The sequence below is a fragment of the Lynx canadensis genome, chromosome A3, assembly GCF_007474595.2.
Source record: "Lynx canadensis isolate LIC74 chromosome A3, mLynCan4.pri.v2, whole genome shotgun sequence".
Lineage (NCBI taxonomy): Eukaryota > Metazoa > Chordata > Mammalia > Carnivora > Felidae > Lynx > Lynx canadensis.
This window is the reverse complement of record NC_044305.1, coordinates 20,485,398-20,504,850: the sequence shown is the minus strand read 5'-3', so window position 1 is coordinate 20,504,850 and position 19,453 is coordinate 20,485,398. Positions and strand designations below refer to the sequence as shown.

Below are 19,453 nucleotides of genomic sequence, written 5' to 3'. Positions count from 1 at the left end.
GTTTCTTTAATTTTATAAGTGGTTGTTTGTAGCATTGTATACATTTGGGGAATTGTTCTCAAATTTGAGAAAAGCCTCTCAGGGGTCTGTCCTGTGAGATTTGGGGACCTCCACAGACTGACTTGTGACCTGCCCACTTAAGACCTTAATCCTGCTTGTTTCTTGGGAAAATCCCTTTTTCGTGTGTGCCGGAACCTAGGATTAAACCGTGGAAAATACTTTTAAAATTTCTTTTTAATTGCTTTTTTGCTTGTGTTCCTGCCTTTCTTTCCTTCCTGGTCGGCTTCGCTGCGGCGGGCTGGCGTTAGTACTTTGATGATAATTGCTCATCCTTGCAGTGGGCCACCGACGGCCGCAGAATGTTGAGGCTCCGCTGGGCTAGATAACGCACGGCCTCCCCCCACATCTCTTCTCCTCCTTTGCTGGGCCAAGGTGGGGCTGCGGAGCTCGAGGCGCATGCCGTAGTGATTGCAGAGGTCTGTCAAGGCTCATGACAAAATTCTTTGGGCTCTCTGACTTAGGATTCGATACTTGCTGCCTGACTGCATGCCTCTCCTTCAGTCCTCTCCCCCTTGTGATTGTCTGCTATCAAAATGGATTTCCACTGAGACATGTCCTAGGTCTTCTGGACCCGAACACGCTGCTGTTTCTTGTCTTCCTAAAATAAGGATTGTCCGTCCTGACTGTTGGGGCCGTGGCGCCACATTAAGAAAGCCCCGTAGTTGGCCATGGTTGACCTTGGAGCCTCTCTAGAGTCAGGCCTCAGGGCATCTGGCAGCTGTGCTTCCCAATTTGTTGTCTGGCCTTGTGGCTCTTTTCTCCTTTCATCGGAGATACAGGTTGTGGCTGATAATATGTTTTATTTCTTTTATTGTTTTAAATTAGCTCTTCAGAGGAATGCCTCTATTTTGCCATCTTTACCTGGACAAGAAACTAATCCTGTTGCCTTGAGTTACTTGTGCTCTGTACTGAGTTTTAATTATTGTGTCATCTTTTTTTTCCCCAAAGTCTATTTTCTGATTGTCTTCAAGGCAGAAATTATTGATAAACATTTTTTTCTGAGCCTGTGTAAGTAAAAACAAGAGATAACAGTTGGGAAACCACTAGACTTTGTAACCTTCTATGTCACTGAAAGATGACTCAGTTACTTAGGAATTAGAGCAATTTTTCCTGTATGTAGTTCGGACTCCCAGCTCTTAATCACTCCGCGTTTTGCTCCAAATTTGTAGCTATGGATAATTTCCACGAAGCCCCATGCCTTCTCTTGAAAGGGCAAAGAGTGTATAAATCAATGGGGTAGTATTAATAGAGCTGTGAAGTTGGGAATGCTACATCTCAAGAAGTACTTTGTGTGCAGACTAAACTCTGAAAACCATCTCAGAGCCTGAGAACAGATCGCGCAAGCCTTTGCTAGATCTCCGTGAGAGGCGGTCCGCCTAATGAGGATATCTGTTGGACTGCTAGGGTCTGGGTTCGCCTTCAAGACCAGGCCCTGCCTTGACCTGTGATTCAGGACAAGCCCTAACCCTGTCTTACTTCGGTTTCTTCCTCTGGGAAAACAAGGGTACCTCGCCCAACTCGTGGGCCGTGCGCGTATTTAGCGAGATACAGTTTTTGGAAACTTGGAGCACAGCACGGGCCGGTGGTTAGTGCTCGGTGACTGGGTTCTCCTTTTTGTCTCCTTTTCCCTGTGTTTGTTTGCCTGTGTCAAAAACATAGTATTTACCCAGTCCGGTTGATGCAGTCATTGGGAGTGAAACTTAAATAGTAGAGGTAAAAATCTGTCAGAAAGCCTTTTCAATGTCCAGTGATGTGATCATACATGAAAGACTAAAGTAAAGAGTTTGAAAATAAAATATCTTTGATAGCAGATGCGTCCGAATCATGAAGTAATAAGGCTTGCCCCAAAGGGCTGAGTGCAGGGAGGCTCCGGGCTCCTGCCCCTGGGGCCGCCGCAGGCCAGCGACACTGGCAGGAAGCCCTGCCTGCAGACAGCACCTGTGCCGGCCCACGTCCCCGACCCAGGACTCGGAGACTCCGTGGAGAGGTCGTCTCACCTGTGGGAGTGGGCGCCGGGCTGCCTGCCTCGCGTGGGGGGCGGTGTGCCAGGTCCCCGGGAAGCCTCTCTACTACCGTTTGCCTGTGGTTCTTTTCAGTTAGGTAGTTTATACGGTGAACATTAAAGTCTTTATTTTCTTTTTATTGCTCTCCCACTTTGATATTTATCTATTATTTCAAATATTCTCCATTAATGAGTTGACAGCCTTTGCCTTCGAGGGGCGGTGGGAGTTCTTGCCGTTGAGTTTTGTCTTCTCTTTCCTGTGTTCACCTCTCATTTGTCATATGTTGGTAAGTGAAGAAAAAATCTATAGATTGTGGTCTTTCTAATATATTGTCATGTGTCTTGTTTTCTACTCTTACTTTATTAAGGTAACTTGGATCCTTCATTAACCTTCTCACCTGCTTATCCACCCTGTTCCTTTTTTTCATCTTTTAACCTACATTCTTCTTTTTTGTTTCCCCTTTTACTGCTTTTTTGGTAGCTGGGGCACTGTTGCAAATTGTTTTAGGTTATCTGCCCCTGGAAACGTCATTGCTTTGCCTCCAAAGGGACAATGAACTTGGCCCAGTGTTGAATGGGATCATTCCTGTTCTCCTGCCTTCATGGTCCAGTGGAAGGTACTTTATTTCGAGGCGTGAAGACGTGAAAATTTGTCCTTAGTCCGTGTGCTAAAGAAAGCTTTACTAGGGTGTAATCTTGTCACTTCTTCAACTTTTTGCTTCGGCCGCCAGGAAATGCCGAGCCGAATTTGTGGCTCAACTGAAATCATGTTGGCATATCCATGTTTTAAAATTCTCTCATTGGCTTTGATCTTTTGAATTTTATCTGCCATTTCTTTGGTCTGTAACATCTTTATGCGATTCCATTGTGCGGCTTATTGTTACACGGTAGTTAATTATAAGCTGCCTCAACTTGGGTGTAGAATAAATCACATGCTTGCTCTCTGATGACCTGCCCCTTTTCTTCTCATTCTCCATGGTGTTCACATACTATTCAAAAAATAAGGGACCTTTAGATTTTCCACAGGATGTGCTCTGTGCAGTAATTTCTGCGTCTCTGTTTTCAGCATGATCTTTCTTCCCAAAGGTTGCAGGGAGAGTAGCTGAGGAAAGGGGTGCGCTGCTGGGCCACGAGGTGGGCTACTGCATCCGCTTTGATGACTGCACCGACCCACTGGCCACGAGAATTAAGGTGAAGTGCTCACACTGCTTTTCGTGCTGTGAACCAAGAAGATTATTGGGGGGAAATTACGAACGTGCAGCCTCACTGCTGACGGGGACCTTGATGCCATGGCAGAAGGTGTATGAAATCACCCTGCCCTCAGGGAGATGAGTCCGCGGGAGGTGCGGCGCTCTCCCAGAGAGTCCTTGAATCATAGCCCAGAAGGGACCTTGGAAGGAAGGTTAAGCCCTTGGTTCGGCAGATGAAGAGGTTGAGGGCCCGGGAGGTTGAATGGCTTGTCTGAGGTCTGTGCCCGTTGGTGATGGAACCAGGACTCGAGGCTGTCCTTTCTTCTGTGTGTTTTATTGTTTTTCCACCAATTCACACAGCTGTCAAAACAAAGAGACTTGCCTGCGAAAGACTTAACAACAGGGACAAGGCAGTATCAGTTGATAAGCATGGAATTCCCAAAGTGAAAACTTTGCCATTTTTAGAGGAGGACAGATTTTACTTGTGTGTTCTTTGACTAGTTGCTACTGTTGAAACAGTTAGTATCCGTGGTAATTAGTCACCATCAGTATACAGTCACCGGGGCGTCTGCTCCTCAGGGCAGTGCTGGAGTCGTTCTCATCAGACAGTACTGCAGAACAATGAAAATGCCCTGATGAAATGGAAATTGGTTCTGAGAATCTCCATTACCTCTCAATTTGCAGCAGAGGAAAGTTGAAAATAATCAGATGAACCAAACAAGGTGGTGATTTATAAAAATAGGGATCTTATTTTCTAGATTTCTGTATTTTGTTACCTTTGAGATTTTGCCAGGTCAAGGGATCATTCTTCTGTACCATCAAATTATTTATTTATTTATTTATTTATTTATTTATTTATTTATTTATTTATTTTTTTCAACGTTTATTTATTTTTGGGACAGAGAGAGAAAGAGCATGAACGGGGGAGGGGCAGAGAGAGAGAGGGAGACACAGAATGGGAAACAGGCTCCAGGCTCTGAGCCATCAGCCCAGAGCCTGACGCGGGGCTCGAACTCACGGACCGCGAGATCGTGACCTGGCTGAAGTCGGACATTTAACCGACTGCGCCACCCAGGCGCCCCTGTACCATCAAATATATTTAAAGTAGGTAATTTAGCAAATTGTTCAATTAAAACGGTCGTTTCTGAGTCTTTGACGAGAAGCTTCTGTATTCCGTTTGGCCATCCTTTTTAAGGTGCTCTGCTCCTACCTGCTGCCTGTCGTCGGTGGTGGGTCCTCCTTCTCACTGCTCTGCGTATGTGTGGCAGCTGGTACCAGGCTCAGGATGGAAGCGCATCCTGTTCTTAAACACAAAACAAAAAGTAGAAACACTAAGCTACAGCATGCGAGGGAGATGGTTAGCCTGGTTAAAGTACTGAGCTATTTTAGACGACATTAATAACGTAGTTACTACTGCATGTTTTTGAAGCATTTTATAAACATTCGTTAATCCTAAATAATAATAGCTGATATTCTTGAACACTGTGTGCCAGGTCCCGTGCTGAACACTTTACATGTACTATCTCTCTTAGTTATACCATAGTAACCCTCCGAGGTACATCCCTTTATTATCTCCGTTTTACAAATGAGGAATCAGGCTCAGAGAGGGTAGGTGACTTGCCCAAGGTTCACACAGCTTGTGAGAGGCGGAAAGAGGATCCGGGCTCCCAGCCCACGGACACCACAGCCTTTCTTAACCACCGCCCTATCCGGCCTCCCTAAGTAAGATAATAGCAGGCGAAGCCCAAGTTAGCAACCTCAGAGCTGCAAGTCTGAGTTGGAACATTTTTAAAAAAATTTTTTTAATGTTTATTTATTTTTGAGAGAGGGAGAGACAGAGTGCAGGCTGGGGAGGGACAGAGAGAGAGAGGGAGACCCAGAATCTGAAGCAGGCTCCGGGCTCCGAGCTGTCCGCACAGAGCCCGACGCGGGGCTCAAACTCAGGAACCGTGAGATCATGACCTGAGCCGAAGTCGGACGCTCAACCGACTGAGCCACCCAGGGGCCCCTGGAACATCTTAAGAACAACGGCCTCAGATTCATGGCCTTTCTTTGCATAGACAGGGTTTGTCTTCACGGCCATTCATCCACAGTACCAGGAGTGCAGGCCCAGAGGAAGCGGGGTTGAGCCGATGTCAGATAGTAAATGCGGGTGGGATTCTGCTGGAAGATTTGCAGGCCCCAGCCGCGGACCCCGTGATTGAAGTCTTGTTTGTGAACAGTTCCATGGCTTGATAACAAAAATGTCGGGGCATTTCCTCAGTCCTCTGTGGGAATTACCTTGTACGCATACTGGCAAAGAGGCTGTATGCATTTGGTTACACTTGAGCTTTGAAAAAAAATCATGAACGTACAGCGTAAATGAATTATTTCTAAAACTTTGTGTCTCTGTTTTTTAGTTTCTGACTGATGGAATGTTGGTCAGGGAAATGATGGTTGATCCGTTGTTAACAAAATATAGGTAAATGTGTTTTTCCTATGATAACTTCCCTGAAGTTTGAAAGGCACACAAGTAGATTGAGAAGCAGTTGTGTCAGTAGCTGGGATTTGCAACTGCCTTCAGTTGGCCCAAAGCTTTCCCTCCTTACCTGGGCTGTTTTGACCTTTGACGCTTTCTCAGAGTTTACTGAGATGTAAAAATGGGCACTTTAAAAGCCCTGTCATTATTTGAATAATCTGTTGACTCGTCATACTTATCTTGGCCACTGTTATATCCCCGGCTTGATGGTGACTGTGGATGCCAGCACAGAAATGGGCGATGTTGGTTGGATATTATATGCAGAGTCCAAATAATTACTTACACTCTGTGTGTCTTTGTCCATTACTCATTAATATACCAACGTTGTCCCACACAGGCTCTGGGGTATGTTGGGGAAGGATGTCGCATTTGACACCCGTGTATACATGTGACCCATCTGTGCTCACATGTCTCTGTGCTGTTATCTGCAGCCTAACAGTCTTCGGGTAGTGGGGTCTTGCTCTTAATTCTATGTGCTTTGTGGGGTTATGTGTTATATTGTGATTTAAAAGTCAGGTATTAGGTCCTATGAGAATCCAGTGTGGGTTATAAAACTCTTTAAAGATAGCAAAAAAATATGCACCGTTCTTCACCAAGATATGTCAGTGTCACCATTCTTGTTAGCTGAATAGTCGTCTCCTTGACAAAGACGAGTTACTTAGCTCTCCTTTCGATACAAGGTGATTGCATGGGGACTAGATACCCAGAAGTCCCTTTGATGGTCTGGGTGGGATTATGCAGGTGGTTTGTTTGATGCTCACTGAGGTCTTCCCTTTGATCCTTAGTGCCATCATGCTGGATGAAGCCCACGAGAGGACCTTGTACACAGACATTGCCATTGGCTTGCTGAAAAAGGTGTGATTTCGCCGCCAGACTTTTGTTTTTCTGTTTCTGTTTTGTTTTATTGCTTGGTTAGGAAAGTAATTGTAGCAATTTGGGAAATCCAGTAAAATATGAAGGAAAGACATTCAAATGATCCATACTTCTGCTCACTCAGAGAAAATTACTGGTAGAATGTTGATACGGTTCTTTCTATCCTTATGTGTATCTGTGTGTGTACCTGAATCTGTGTTGGCATAAGAGGCATTGGATTGTATGTGCTAACTTGTATCTCGCACATCTCTCTTCATATTACATCAAGATCGTTTCTCTGTGTCATTAAATAGTCCCCGAAGACATTATTTTTAATAATGGCTATATAATCACATGTCTCTCTCTTGCCTTACTGTTAGGCATTTGAATGGCTTCCAGATTTGAAGTATTTTCAATAATACTTCGGTGAGCACCTTTGTAATGAAATCTGTTGCATTTGTTTCTTTTTTTTTTTTTTTAATTTTTTTTTTTTCAACGTTTATTTATTTTTGGGACAGAGAGAGACAGAGCATGAACAGGGGAGGGGCAGAGAGAGAGGGAGACACAGAATCGGAAACAGGCTCCAGGCTCCGAGCCATCAGCCCAGAGCCAGACGCGGGGCTCGAACTCACGGACCGCGAGATCGTGACCTGGCTGAAGTCGGACGCTTAACCGACTGCGCCACCCAGGCGCCCCTGTTTCTTTTTTTTTTTTAACTTTTTACTGTAGAAGGTTTCAGGTATACCACGGAGTAAAGAGAGGGGTTTAATGACCCCTCTGTGCCCATCATCCGGATCCACCTATTACAACTCATTGCCAGTCTTGTTTCAGTTTTACCTCGCCTCCCTTCCCCGTACTTTCCGATTGTTTTCTTTGGACACAGTCCTAATCGCAGGAGTCTAGAGAGAGGTAGGTGGTAGAACAGGGTGATTAAAAGCATGGACTCCGGGTCAGACCGCCTGGGTTCAGATTCTGACTCTGCTGGGTTTACGTATCTCTCAAATGGGGATAGTAGAAGTCTACATCTGTGCTAGTACACTTTCCCATATGGCCACTAGCCACCCGTGGCTAGTCAGATTTAAATTAGTGAAAGTAGAATTAAAATTTTAAACGCAGTTCCTCTGTCACATTGACTAAATTTCAAGAGCTCTGTAAGCATGCGTGGCCAGGGGCTACTGCACTGGACGGAACCTCTCTGTCACTGGAGAGTGCTCTCTGGGACAGAGCTGCTCTGTATCATAATTTATTGTGAGGCTCAAGTAAGATCGTGTACAATTCGTAGGACGGTACCCGGCACAGAGTCACAAATAGACTGTGAGGTCCCACCTTTGTGCAAATTAGAAAAAGATGCCCACACTAAGAGTCTGTCCACAGTTAGGTGAGGGGAGGGTGGTCTGGACTTCAGATGCCCCTAGCCGCCTCAGCCAGGCATCTTCGTGCAGCACATAGGCCACACGGCTGTACGCAGGGACCCTGGAATAGCGCGTGACTTAGTTTACATTAGTTCTGTTAGTTGCCATTGTTCCTGTTATTTTTGTTATTTTATTCTTTGGCCAGAGATTTATACTTCTGATACTTATGAGGGATTATCCCACCTGCTTGTATCCTCTTGGGAACAGTATAATAAGAGGCTTATGTCACTGCATCTTTGCCAATCCTGAGTAATTAGCCTTAAATAGATTTTTGCCAGTGTGGTAGATGAAAGAAATGTCATTGTTACTGTATATTTTTGCTACAGTTTATATGATCGTTGCTTCTCTGCCTGTTGACCGTTTCTTGTTTCTTTCTCTGAATACCTTAAGATCTTTTGTCCATATTTCTGTCTTGGTGTTAATGTTTATTGTTTGCTTTTAATGAATTTTTTTTATGCTTTAACTGTGTATACTCTCTGGCTATCCAGAGACCCAAGTATCAGGAAAAAATGGTTTTACCTTTGGTAAATTCAAATTCAGTTCTTAAAGCTCCTTTATGCTTTCTATAGACATTTTTTTTAGCTTCTTATTTTGGAAAATTTTACTACTTACACAGTTAGCATAGTATATTGAGCCACCTTTTTACCTGTCACTCTAACACCAACTTATAACTGTAAGCTCCCCCCTGGCCCCCCAAAAATAGACGCACTGAATTATTCTGAAGTAAATTTCAGGGACCAGAGTATTGCACTGTATCATTGTTTCTTAATGCCTTCTTTTTTAGATTCAGAGAAAGCGAGGGGATCTTCGATTGATTGTGGCTTCAGCCACTCTGGATGCAGAGGTACAAGCATTTCCCCCACCCTCCGCTGTCCCCTGTAAGCCCTGGGATTGTTGGACGTGTCCATGGGAAGTTACCTGTAACGAGAGCTGATCTCTGGTGGAATGGCCTACCTTCCCTGTGGGGCCATCCGATGTCCTAGATTCCGTTTGATCAGAGGATACTCCTTTTTAGCTTGTGGGTGGAAATTAGCCTGTAATCAAGTGAGTTCATAATTACCTACTTGTCTTGTTTCTCTACATACTGTGTTTCTCCCCACGCAGGCAGTTTCTTTGTTACTTTTCTCGGTATGAGGTTATATTTCTTGGATTTATTTATGATTGCGGCACTTATGTTTAGATTTTTTTTGCATATGCAGTTGAAGTTTTCCCTGTATGTATAATAATTTCCATGTTATTGCTTTGACAGCTCAGCTTACATTATTTTTCTCTCTTACCAAGTAATATTTTAGTTCTAACAGCAGTTCAACTTAGATAATTTTGATCACTTCCTGTATGTAAATATGTAAATAAATATAAGTATAAATATATACTAATAAAGTAAGTATAAGTATATACTAATATACTGTGCTAAGCACAGTGCTGACTACGGGTGATTGATACCCTCCCTGAACTTCTTGGGAAGCTGACACATAAATAGATGTTTACAGATCAGTATGTCAAGGTGCTGAGACGGCTAAAGCGAGGGCTGCTTAAGTCTAGCTGGCTGGAGGACGTCCAGAAGCTTTCACAGAAGTCAGACATCCCATTTGGGTTCAAAAGATGCGCAGAAGTCTGCCAGATGGGCAGGGGTGGGGAAGGACATTCTAAGCAAGCATAGAACCATGGGCGCATGATGCCATGTGTCCAGGGGGCTGTGAGGCAAGTGGAGGTGGGAGTCTTCCCTTGCCTCCAGGGCCTATGGGGTACGATCCGCCCCCAGTCCCCTCTCTTGTCACCTCTTTGACTTCCTCTCCGTCCACAGTCTCTCCTGTGCACCTCACACCCGGCCTCATCTTGCTGTTCCTCAGAAAAACCCAAGTATGCTTTTACTCTGGCGGGACCCTCTCTCTAGACGGTGCTCCCACACGTTCTCGTGGCTCCCTCACTTCATCCCGGGTTTGACCGTGTATTAGTCTCTCTGAGAGGCCTTTTCTCACTACCCTGACTGAAACCGTGCCTTGCTGCTCTCCATTATCGTACTCTGCTCAGTTCTTCTGTTTGGCATTTGTTAGTACCCAGCATTGTACGCATAGCCAAGTGTTCGTTTATTGCGTGTCTCCCGTCAGTGAAGTAAAAGTTCCGCGAAGATTGGGACTTGGAATGTCTTAGTATTTTATCCCTTTCACCTGAAACAGTGTCTGGCACAGAGTAGATGCTTTTAGGTTTAGGGAATTTTGACAGAATGGGAAGCCCTGGGAATTAAAATGGAGAGGTTGGGAGGGGTCAGATGATGGAAGGTCGTATAGGCCAAGCAGAGGAGGAAGGATCCACCCCATACCTGGTTGGGAGCCCTGGGACAGTGTGAGGAGGGGCAGTGCCTTGATCACATTTAAGTTCTAGAAAGATCACTCTGGGTGCCCTGTAGAAGAGGCAGGATAGATGTGGAGAGAGATACCAGTCAGCAGGCCAGTTCTTTCATCCAGCTGAGATGTGAAAAGGGCCTGGCCCCTGGCTCCTGGCCTCCCTGTGGCTTCAGGGATTCAGAGAAACTTGGAGAGAGAAAAAACTCAGTGTGTCTAAGAGGGGTGTCTGCGTGTGTAGCCTGGCTGATTTCTCGGACCTTCTCAAGGCCGTCTCTTGTCTTTAGTTGGCTCTTGATCACCTTTGGGTCAAAGCTCTTTGTGGCCCTCTTGAATTACTTCTCACCCCATGGCCTATGGCACCTGCCGGCACACCGGTTAGAGGGTTCTGCCCCACCTCACCTCCTGTCATTGCCTGCGTGCCCACGTTGCACAGAGCATCTGCTTCTGTTTGACCTCTTACCTTCATCTCCCCTTCTCTTTTTTTTTTTTTTTTTAACATTTATTTATTTTTGAGACAGAGAGAGACAGAGCATGAACGGGGGAGGGGCAGAGAGAGAGGGAGACGCAGAATCGGAAGCAGGCTCCAGACTCTGGGCCATCAGCCCAGAGCCTGACGCGGGGCTCGAACTCACGGACCGCAAGATCGTGACCTGAGCTGAAGTCGGACGCTAAACCGACTGAGCCACCCAGGCGCCCCTCCCCTTCTCTTTTAAAAATGATTGCCAACAGTTTTTATTGTGTTTGAAAATGATGACGTCCCAGTGTTTTCTTAGAATTGTTGTGGAAATTTATTGCTTCCAGTATCCTTTCCTTGTCTTTTGGTGTGGCCCAGAGACTTAAAAAACCGCCTTCTTTCCATTCTGCCTATAGTAGTTGATATAGGTGGACTTTCTGGAAGTAGGTTTTTTTAAGTGGGAGAGTGGAGTGTAGGAAGCTTGGCGTGGCCTGGCGGTGCTTTATGATGCAAGGCATGCTGGGCCTTCGCTCCTTCACCCACCCTTGCTCAGCTTCTCCCCTGCCAGGGGGAGGAGCCTGTGTATGTGTGAGCGGGGATCTCGCGGGCAGGAGTCAGTCCTATGTGACTGAGGGTGTCGGAGGGTGGGAGTGGGTGCGCGTGGGGCGTGGGGTGGGGGTCCCTACGTGAGAGGAAGAGGGTGAGGGAAGTCAGTGTACTGGAGTGAGGGAGTGGGGAGAGTGAGGGTCGAGGTGGCAGGATGTGGCTACAGCAGCGTTTGCCCTGGAGGCCCAGGCGTGCCAGACCCTCTCCCCTGGCTTCTCAGCTCCTGGCTCTGTGGGCGACAGACTAATTCCAGGCCCCACTGTCTGGAGGGGTAGATGCCATCTGCTCTGGTTTCAGGGCCTGGGGACACCTAGCCTGGCAGCGAAGACTGCGACCTGGTGACTGGTCGGTGACTGCGGCCTGGGGGTGCAGAGGCAGGCGGAGTACGATTGGGCCCATCGGATCGTGGCCTTGATTGGGTTAGCTGCTTTGTTAATGGAAGCTTAATTGTGCGAGCAATTCTAGAACATGACCAGGTATAATTAGGAAGTATTAATTGACCATTGTATTACAGGCTATTGTTTTTCTTTTATGTGCTTCCATCCACATGGCAGGAAATCTGGTTGCTGACAATGCCGAGGTTTTTTGTCACTGGTCCAGCTGCTTGCAGAAGACTGATTTGTCTTTCCAGATTCCTAGAGAAGGAACTGAGGGTCAGCTGGGGTCAGGTACCCCCTCGGGACCAATCTGCATTGACCAAGGGCTGTGGGCGTGTGGTGTAGACATGGCCTCTGGGAGCCCACTTCTGTGGGTCAGGTCTGGGCAGCTGTCGGGGAGGGGCATGTGGTGAGCTGGGAAGACAGCCCAGCAGATGTCCTCGTCATTTACACTCTGTTCCAGAGACCGTCCTCTTTTTGTCATTTGATGTTCCGGGCCGTGTGTCTGTGTTGGTCCGAGCCCACCTCTTTGAGACCTGACTCACACGCTCTTTTTCCTGGAGCTCCTTCCTCACCTCGCTCTCGCCGCTCCGTCATTCGGCCTCACGCTGTATTTATTTGCTCTCTAGCCTGTAACTCTATGTAGTATACTTATGTATATATACTATGTAGTAACTTTATGTTTCCAGATGAAGATGAAAGGTAATTATCCTGAGGCTAAAAATCTTGTGCCTCCTCAGTAACGCTGAGTTTCATTTCCTGAAAGAGCAAGTCCCTGTCCGTTCTCTTCGGCACCACATGTTCGGAATGAGGTGTAGCCATCCTCCTTGTTCTGCTTGCCTTTTCGGTAACATTCGGTTCTCTTCACCAGGCCCCCCCCCCTTTTTTTTCCTAATGTTTATTGATTTATTTTGAGAGAGAGCACGAGCAGGGGAGGGGCCGAGAGAGTGGGAGAGAGAGAATCCCAAACAGGCACCTCACTGTCTGTGCAGAGCCATCAGCTCAGAGCCCGACGTGGGGCTTGAACTCCCAAACCATGAGACCTTGACCCGAGCCGAAGTCAGGAGTCAGCCGCTTGACCCACTGAGCCACCCAGGCGCCCCCACCAAGCCCTTCTTAAAATCTTCCTTCTCAGTCTGCTACTTCCGGATCCCCGCCGTCTCCCCTCTCTCCTGCCTCCCTGCGGCTTCCCCTCAGACTCCTTTGCCGGCTGCTGTTCCTCCTCAGGGCTGCCCGCCTCCGCGGCCTCTGGTTCAGCCGACACTTCGTGCTTGTGGCCGTCTCGACCGCGTTCCTGTGCTCCCGCTGAGTTGTTCGCAGCTGGCTGGTCACCGGCCACCTGAACTCACAGCCCCGTGACTGTTGGCTTCTCTGTGGTCCTCTCTCATCGTAGTTGTTCAGTCTCAAGACTTGCATTGCTTCAGGGAGTGTTATCCCTGACCAAGAAGTAATTCCGTCCTCTCCACTCCCCGGCTGCCGGGCCCCATCAGTCTTACCTCTGGCATATGCTTCGCTTTCACCCGGCCCCTGCCCAGCGTACGCCTCATTCTCTCCTCTGAGCTCTTCCGATAGCTTTCTGAATTAGTCGGCTGGCCTCCAACCTCTTCTTGCCCCTGCCCGCCTTCACAATGGCCACGGGAGCCAGGCATCCAGAAGGCAGGTCTGACGACGTCACGCCTGTCCTCACCGCTCTCGCCTTGTGCGTCAGGTGAAGTGCCCGTGCGGCCTGACGTTGGCCCTTTCAGAGCGGTAATACGATCGCTTACTGATGATACATACTTTAGGCCAGACCTGTGGACTATAGTCACGTCACGTACGCTTTATGTGGCCTGTGTGGCGGCCTTGCAGGGGAGATAGCAGTTTGTCTCTTTTATAGACAAGAGGACTAGTTCTGAACAGGGCTGGCCTGCCCTAGACCTTGGGCCCTCTCCTCTGTCGGGGGCCCCTTTATGTCTTAGTCTGCACTCTGCTCTCATCCTGGGGGCGGGGGGGGGGGCGGTGTCTGATCTCCTTCGCAGCCAGTGATCATCTTCCTCATCCATTCAGGCTCAGCCAGGGGTGCTGCTGCCTCTCTGAAGCCTTCCCTGAAAGCCACTCAGCGTCGACCTTTCGTTCTCTCCCAGTCACTGGCAGCTTTGTTCTGGTCACGTAGTCACTCTGCCTTGCTTTGTGTTGTGACTGGTTCTCTGCGCGCCCGTCCCCTGGAGTATTCAGTCTTTCTAGTGTGGAGGAGCCGTCCCTGCTCGGTTGTTTGGGCGTCGCTTGCAGCCTGCCTGTGCTACATGCACATCAACGGACACAGGAGGGCTGAAGTCCCTTGAAGGGAATTTATCCAAAAGGGAAGCGAAGAATGGTGCCCTGTGGTTCTTCATAGCAAAACATGGTCCTTTGCTGGCATGAGGCACTTGTATGTCTGTGCCGACTCTTCTCAGACACAACTTTGAGGTCAGCCTATAGCATCCCATTTTCTGTAGTTCAATCCGGTTGACTGTAGAAGAAGTATTCCTCCACGTCCATTCACTCGGTACTCGATGCCGTCCTCTGTGCGCCCCCGGCTCCCGGGCCCCAGGAGCGGGCCGCAGCATGGTTGGCAAAGATAGGCGGGGAAGTAAAGGAGGCAGGACTTGTGATCACGTAGGCAGACCTCCCAGGATAATAGAAAGGGATGCCCAGCCAGGCCTCGGGGGGACTGGGATATCACCGGCGGGAATCAGATGACACACTCCACCCAGCAGGGTTTCCATGTTCCTCTGCCGTCGGCACAGCCACTTCCTGTCTGGCACTCGCTCCCCTGCCAGCTTCTCTGTGTATCTTGGGTCGTGTTCTCCGAGAGGGGATCTTCAGTGGTGCCTCCCTGCTGCATCTTTGGCCAGAGCTCTCGGGCCAGGCCTCCCTATAGACTGCCAGTCTGGTGGTCAAGTGCCCCCAAAGAGGACATAGCCGCCTTTCCCGGAGAAACTGCCAGGAGCTACTTCTGTCCGCTGGGTGCTGTGGGAGGGCTCAGGTGTGTAGCGCATGACCCCCATACACAGTGTTGTGCCCGCTCCCACAGGGCATGGAAAGACGGAGGAGACACCGTCCCTGCTTAAAGTCTGAGAAGGTTATCGTAAATAGGTATCCGTAACCATGGTGCCAGGACCATACCTGGTGTTCATGGAAGTGTAAGTTTCCTCTGTTAATTGATAACCTGTGTGATCACATATGTGCTTTCCAGATGGGCCCGACTTTATCTGTGTTTAATTTGCATCACACCTTTTGACCCAGTTTTCTGTTAAATAAAATACAGAGGATGAAAATAAGATAAGTAATATCACAGCTACATGTTGACCCAGATCCATTAGTGAATAGTTTTGAAATCTTCATTATTTTTTATCAAACCTTAGTAGAGTCAGTCCGTCATTGAAATGTCATTCCTCAAAATTGCAGTAATAAAAACACAATTTTTAGTAGTTATTTTATAACCCACAGGCCATGTAATATATATCCAGTCTCTTCTACCCAGCCCCTGCTCTTCCAGTTTTATATTATTTTCTTTCTTTCTGTGAGTTACTGTGAATCATTTTTTTTTTTTTTTTTAGAGAAATTAAGTTTTGTTTGCTTTGTTTTGTTTTGTTTTGTTGTTTTAATAGAAATTCCGGGATTTCTTTAATCAAAATGAGACCAGTGACCCAACAAGGGATACGTGCGTGATCCTTACAGTAGAAGGGCGAACATTTCCAGTGGACATCTTTTATCTACAAAGGTTTGATGACCCTTGCCTTTTTAATGATGGTCGTCAGCAGACCTGGCCTGTGTTGTGGAACGAGAAGCAATTGCATCCGCTCCCAGCCCCAAGGGCAGTATGCCAGGCTGGGGAGAGGAGCATGTTTCGTGTCTCCTGTCACTGGCAGGATGTTCTGCAGCCCTTCTCGGTGTCGCTGCTCAGTGCGTTTGAACTCTTGACACCGGTGGGCAGATTTCTGGGCGTCTGTGGTCACGGTCTCAGTGGGAAAGAGCCAAGGAGTAACGAGATTACAGGGAGGAGGCCTGGTGGTCTTCAGAACGGGGGTTTCCCAGGCTGCCTGTCTGCGAGAGCAGCAGTAATGATTTGAATCATTTGCTTCTTCGCTCTCTTCATCTTTGCAAGAAGGCCTGGTTGACATGGTTGGGAGGAGCCCCCTTGGATAGGAAGGGTCCATCCTAATTCCTACACCTAGTCACTGCACAGACGAACACCAGGAGCCTGGCGCAGTGGTTGATAAGGCCAGAGCTGGGAGTCTGACTTCTGAGTTGTTCTCGCTGGACAGCGCATCCATTAGCTTCGAGTACCCCACTCAGACTTGCTGCCAGTGATCAGGAGGGAAAATAGAAAGAGTGTGGAATTTAGCACTGGAACCATAGCCCTCAGTTTTCACTGACCAGCCATCTTTGCATGCTAAAGATAGCACATTTATTTGCATGAGTTTTTATTTCTTTGCAGGTAAAGCTAAGAATCATGGTATACATGTAATTATGGGTTACTTTTTTTTAATGTTTATTTTGAGAGAGTGAGAGCATGCGTGTGTATGAGTGGGGGGGGGGGGAGAGAGAGAGAGAGGGGGAGGGAGGGAGGGAGAGAGAATCCCAAGCAGGCACCACACTGTCAGCACAGAGCCGACACGGGGCTGGATTTTAGGAACCGTGAGATCATGACCTGAGCTGAAATAATGAGAGTTGGACGCTTTACCTGACGAGCCACCCAGGCGCCCCTATGGATTACTTTTGAATGCTGCCTTTAAAAAAAAAAAAAGGAAAAAAGTGAATGACTATTTTATTTATTCACATACTGTTCACCTGCCAGGCAGGCCCAAACTAACTTTCATGAGGCTTTGCTGCTGGATTATTAGGCTAATTAATCTATAATTGATGAGCGTGTCCTAGTGATGAATTTATCTCCTACGTCTTTTCAGTCCTGTTCCAGATTATATCAAATCAACTGTAGAGACTGTGATGAAAATTCACCAGACAGAGGGAGATGGAGACATACTAGCATTTCTTACTGGCCAGGTAATTCCACTGGAATTTTCTCTGATAAACAGACATGTTAAGGCAACACCAAAATTAACACAGGGGCGTGTTCCTTTACTTAACTATTCATTTCAGATTTTATTGTATCTTGTGATTAATTAATTGCATATAAAATTGTTTGGATTGATGTCATTCATCTACCGACTGGATTGTCAGGGAATCATTAGCTCCCGCCTGTTCTATCTGCAGAGGGTTCAGTGTATTTTAAATTTATTAGTTGGTTCCAAAGTAAACGAGGCAGTCAGCGGGCTGTTGTGCTAACCGTGGTGAAATGCTGTGTTAGGGACCCTTTGTGCATGTGCGTTGGCTGCTGTATGCCTCTTTCCCGGCGACACCACCCCTCCCGGGGTGGTGAGCGGGCACATCCCTGGAAAATCACCTGAACAAGCCCCACTGCTCACTCAGGGTTGGAGCACTGTTCAGAACCACCCTCCAGCCGTAGTCTTTTCCACTGTCGAACACTTTCCACAGTACGGTAGTCCTTTCTGGGGAAAGCTTGTAGTGATTTTATGTGTCACAGCTTGTCCACATGTAGGACGTGCTTTGTTTACCACAGTACGTGAAAGCCGAGTAAAATAGTCATTGTTTTTGTTGATTGGGAGCTCTTGTATTCACTGCAGATAGTATAGATGTCAGTAATGAACCTGACAGTTGCAAATTTTCACCCATAGGCACCACTGTTCAGTAGCATTTGATTAAAAACCGCCCCAGAGCAGAGTGTGCTCGCCCTGGGAATCGTGAATCCTACCACAGTTAAAATTCTGGTCCTGAATTAACATTTTCTTTCAAAAATGACGTGCTTCAAACTGATCTCGGGTTCTTTGGTTCCTGGTTCGATGTTTTTAGGAAGAGGTGGAAACGGTCGTGTCTATGCTAATCGAGCAGGCTCGGGCGCTAGGGCGAACTGGGATGAAGAGACACCTCCGGGTCCTGCCCATGTACGCAGGACTGCCTTCCTTTGAGCAAATGAAAGTGTTTGAAAGGGTGTCACGCAGCGTCAGAAAGGTGAGACTAACCCGCTGACCAGGGCCTTGGCAGCCATCTGTGATGGCTGGGAAGGTTTTTTGTTGGTTTGTTTTCTTGTTTTTTAATGGAAGTGAAACTTGGTAAGACTTTTAGGTCCAGGTTTCTGTGCAGTAGATCTAAACGCACACAATAAATCACAATGAATATGGTGTTCAGAACTCTCTAAAGCTGCCCCACAGAAGGATCACTGTGACAGCAGTGATCAGAACAAGTGACTCCTCTCTGCCTCTTTTCTGTCTGCTTAATATTGTTCCCTATGGCACGATACTGGCTTGCCTGACGTGAGTGTCTTAGTGAATTGTGTAGATGAGTTACTACAAATGGTTTCTAAACCGTTTGTTTTAGGCATCAGCAGTTAGCCTATGGAGCCAAGTTTAGATCAGTTAATTCAAAGTGTGGTTTTAAAAATATTTAGCCTGGAAATTGGGGTGGGGAAGGGTGTGGTGAGAAACATGAGTTGGAAGGAATGAGCAGGCGGCCAGCCTGTGTCCCGCTCGTTGTCCCCTGGGCCTGGCTCAGCTTTCCTTCCCAGAGGACGAGGAAGGCCCAGACCTGGCCTGAAGCTGGCTTGTTGTAGCTATTTATCAGCAAGCGGATGGTAGAGAACACGGTGGGTGAGGGCCGGTCTGAGGATCCACTCCCGATTCTGATCACTTGGGAGAAGTTGCCCAGCCTCCTGGTCGTTGGGGTGGAGCACCTCAAGCCTGCGAGTCCGTGGACTGTGGCCAACCAGTCAGGAGACCTGGACTCTGTGCCTGAGCTACTCGGAGCCTGGATGGGTTTCTCAACCTCAAGGCCCAGTTTTCTCAGCTGCGAAGCATAAATAACAAGTTTGGATAGGTGGGTCTCTAGTATAAACTAGTAAATGTGTATTTTTACAAAATGATAGATGGAGAAGTGCCTTTGAAAAGTTCTGAGTGCTGTTTTGCATGCTCCTTGCTGCTTCACATCTTCCAGGGGCAGTGCCTGGTGCACTTAGAATAAAATGCCAGCCCTCCTGGTGGCCCAGAGACTGTACGCGATCTGGTCCTGGCTGTCCTCCAGCCTCCTCTTGTACTTCCCCTGGATTCTAGCCTCCCTGGCTGTTTCCGCTTCGAACTCTTTCTTCTGCCTGCATCTCTAGCAGGTTGACTGTTTCTCGTTACTCAGGCCTCAGCCCAAAATCTTCTAGAGAGACTTTCCTTGGCCATCCACAGTAGCGTACCACATTATTATTATTTAACACATAATGAGCACTGCACCCAGTAATGTTGTGTTATTACTCTGTTGCATTTTCTTCATAATATTTGTCACTCTCTGAGGTTGTTTGCTTGTTCATGCGCACTGCTTCTTCACCCAGACTCTCACACAAGGATGCAGACTCTGGGAGAACAGGGGCCCTGACTTTCTTGTTCCCCGTACATCCCTGGCACCTTGAGCAGTACCTGCAAAGCACAGACAGATTCTCAGAAATGGTTCGAATGTGAGCAAATAAATGAATAAGGATGTACAAGGTGGTCATTTCCTTCAGTTGTGCAAAAGGCAAAAACTAACATTCGTTGAGTATTTATTATGGGCCGAGCGCC

At 47.4% G+C, this 19,453-nt stretch overlaps 1 protein-coding gene across 4 annotated transcripts in view; it reads left to right on the top strand.

Moving 5' to 3' along the window:
* Window positions 1–19,453, top strand: part of DHX35 (DEAH-box helicase 35) — a 66,980-nt gene that overhangs the window by 18,965 nt on the left and 28,562 nt on the right. For 3 of the 4 annotated variants that reach the window (XM_030309598.2, XM_032592570.1, XM_032592569.1), the window contains 7 exons: window positions 3,149–3,253; window positions 5,652–5,713; window positions 6,556–6,625; window positions 8,819–8,878; window positions 15,446–15,558; window positions 16,745–16,841; window positions 17,709–17,867. In XM_030309598.2, the coding sequence (XP_030165458.1) occupies window positions 3,149–3,253; window positions 5,652–5,713; window positions 6,556–6,625; window positions 8,819–8,878; window positions 15,446–15,558; window positions 16,745–16,841; window positions 17,709–17,867 (666 nt within the window). The remainder of the gene's footprint in view (window positions 1–3,148; window positions 3,254–5,651; window positions 5,714–6,555; window positions 6,626–8,818; window positions 8,879–15,445; window positions 15,559–16,744; window positions 16,842–17,708; window positions 17,868–19,453) is intronic. The other variant, XM_032592571.1, reaches the window with a different exon arrangement.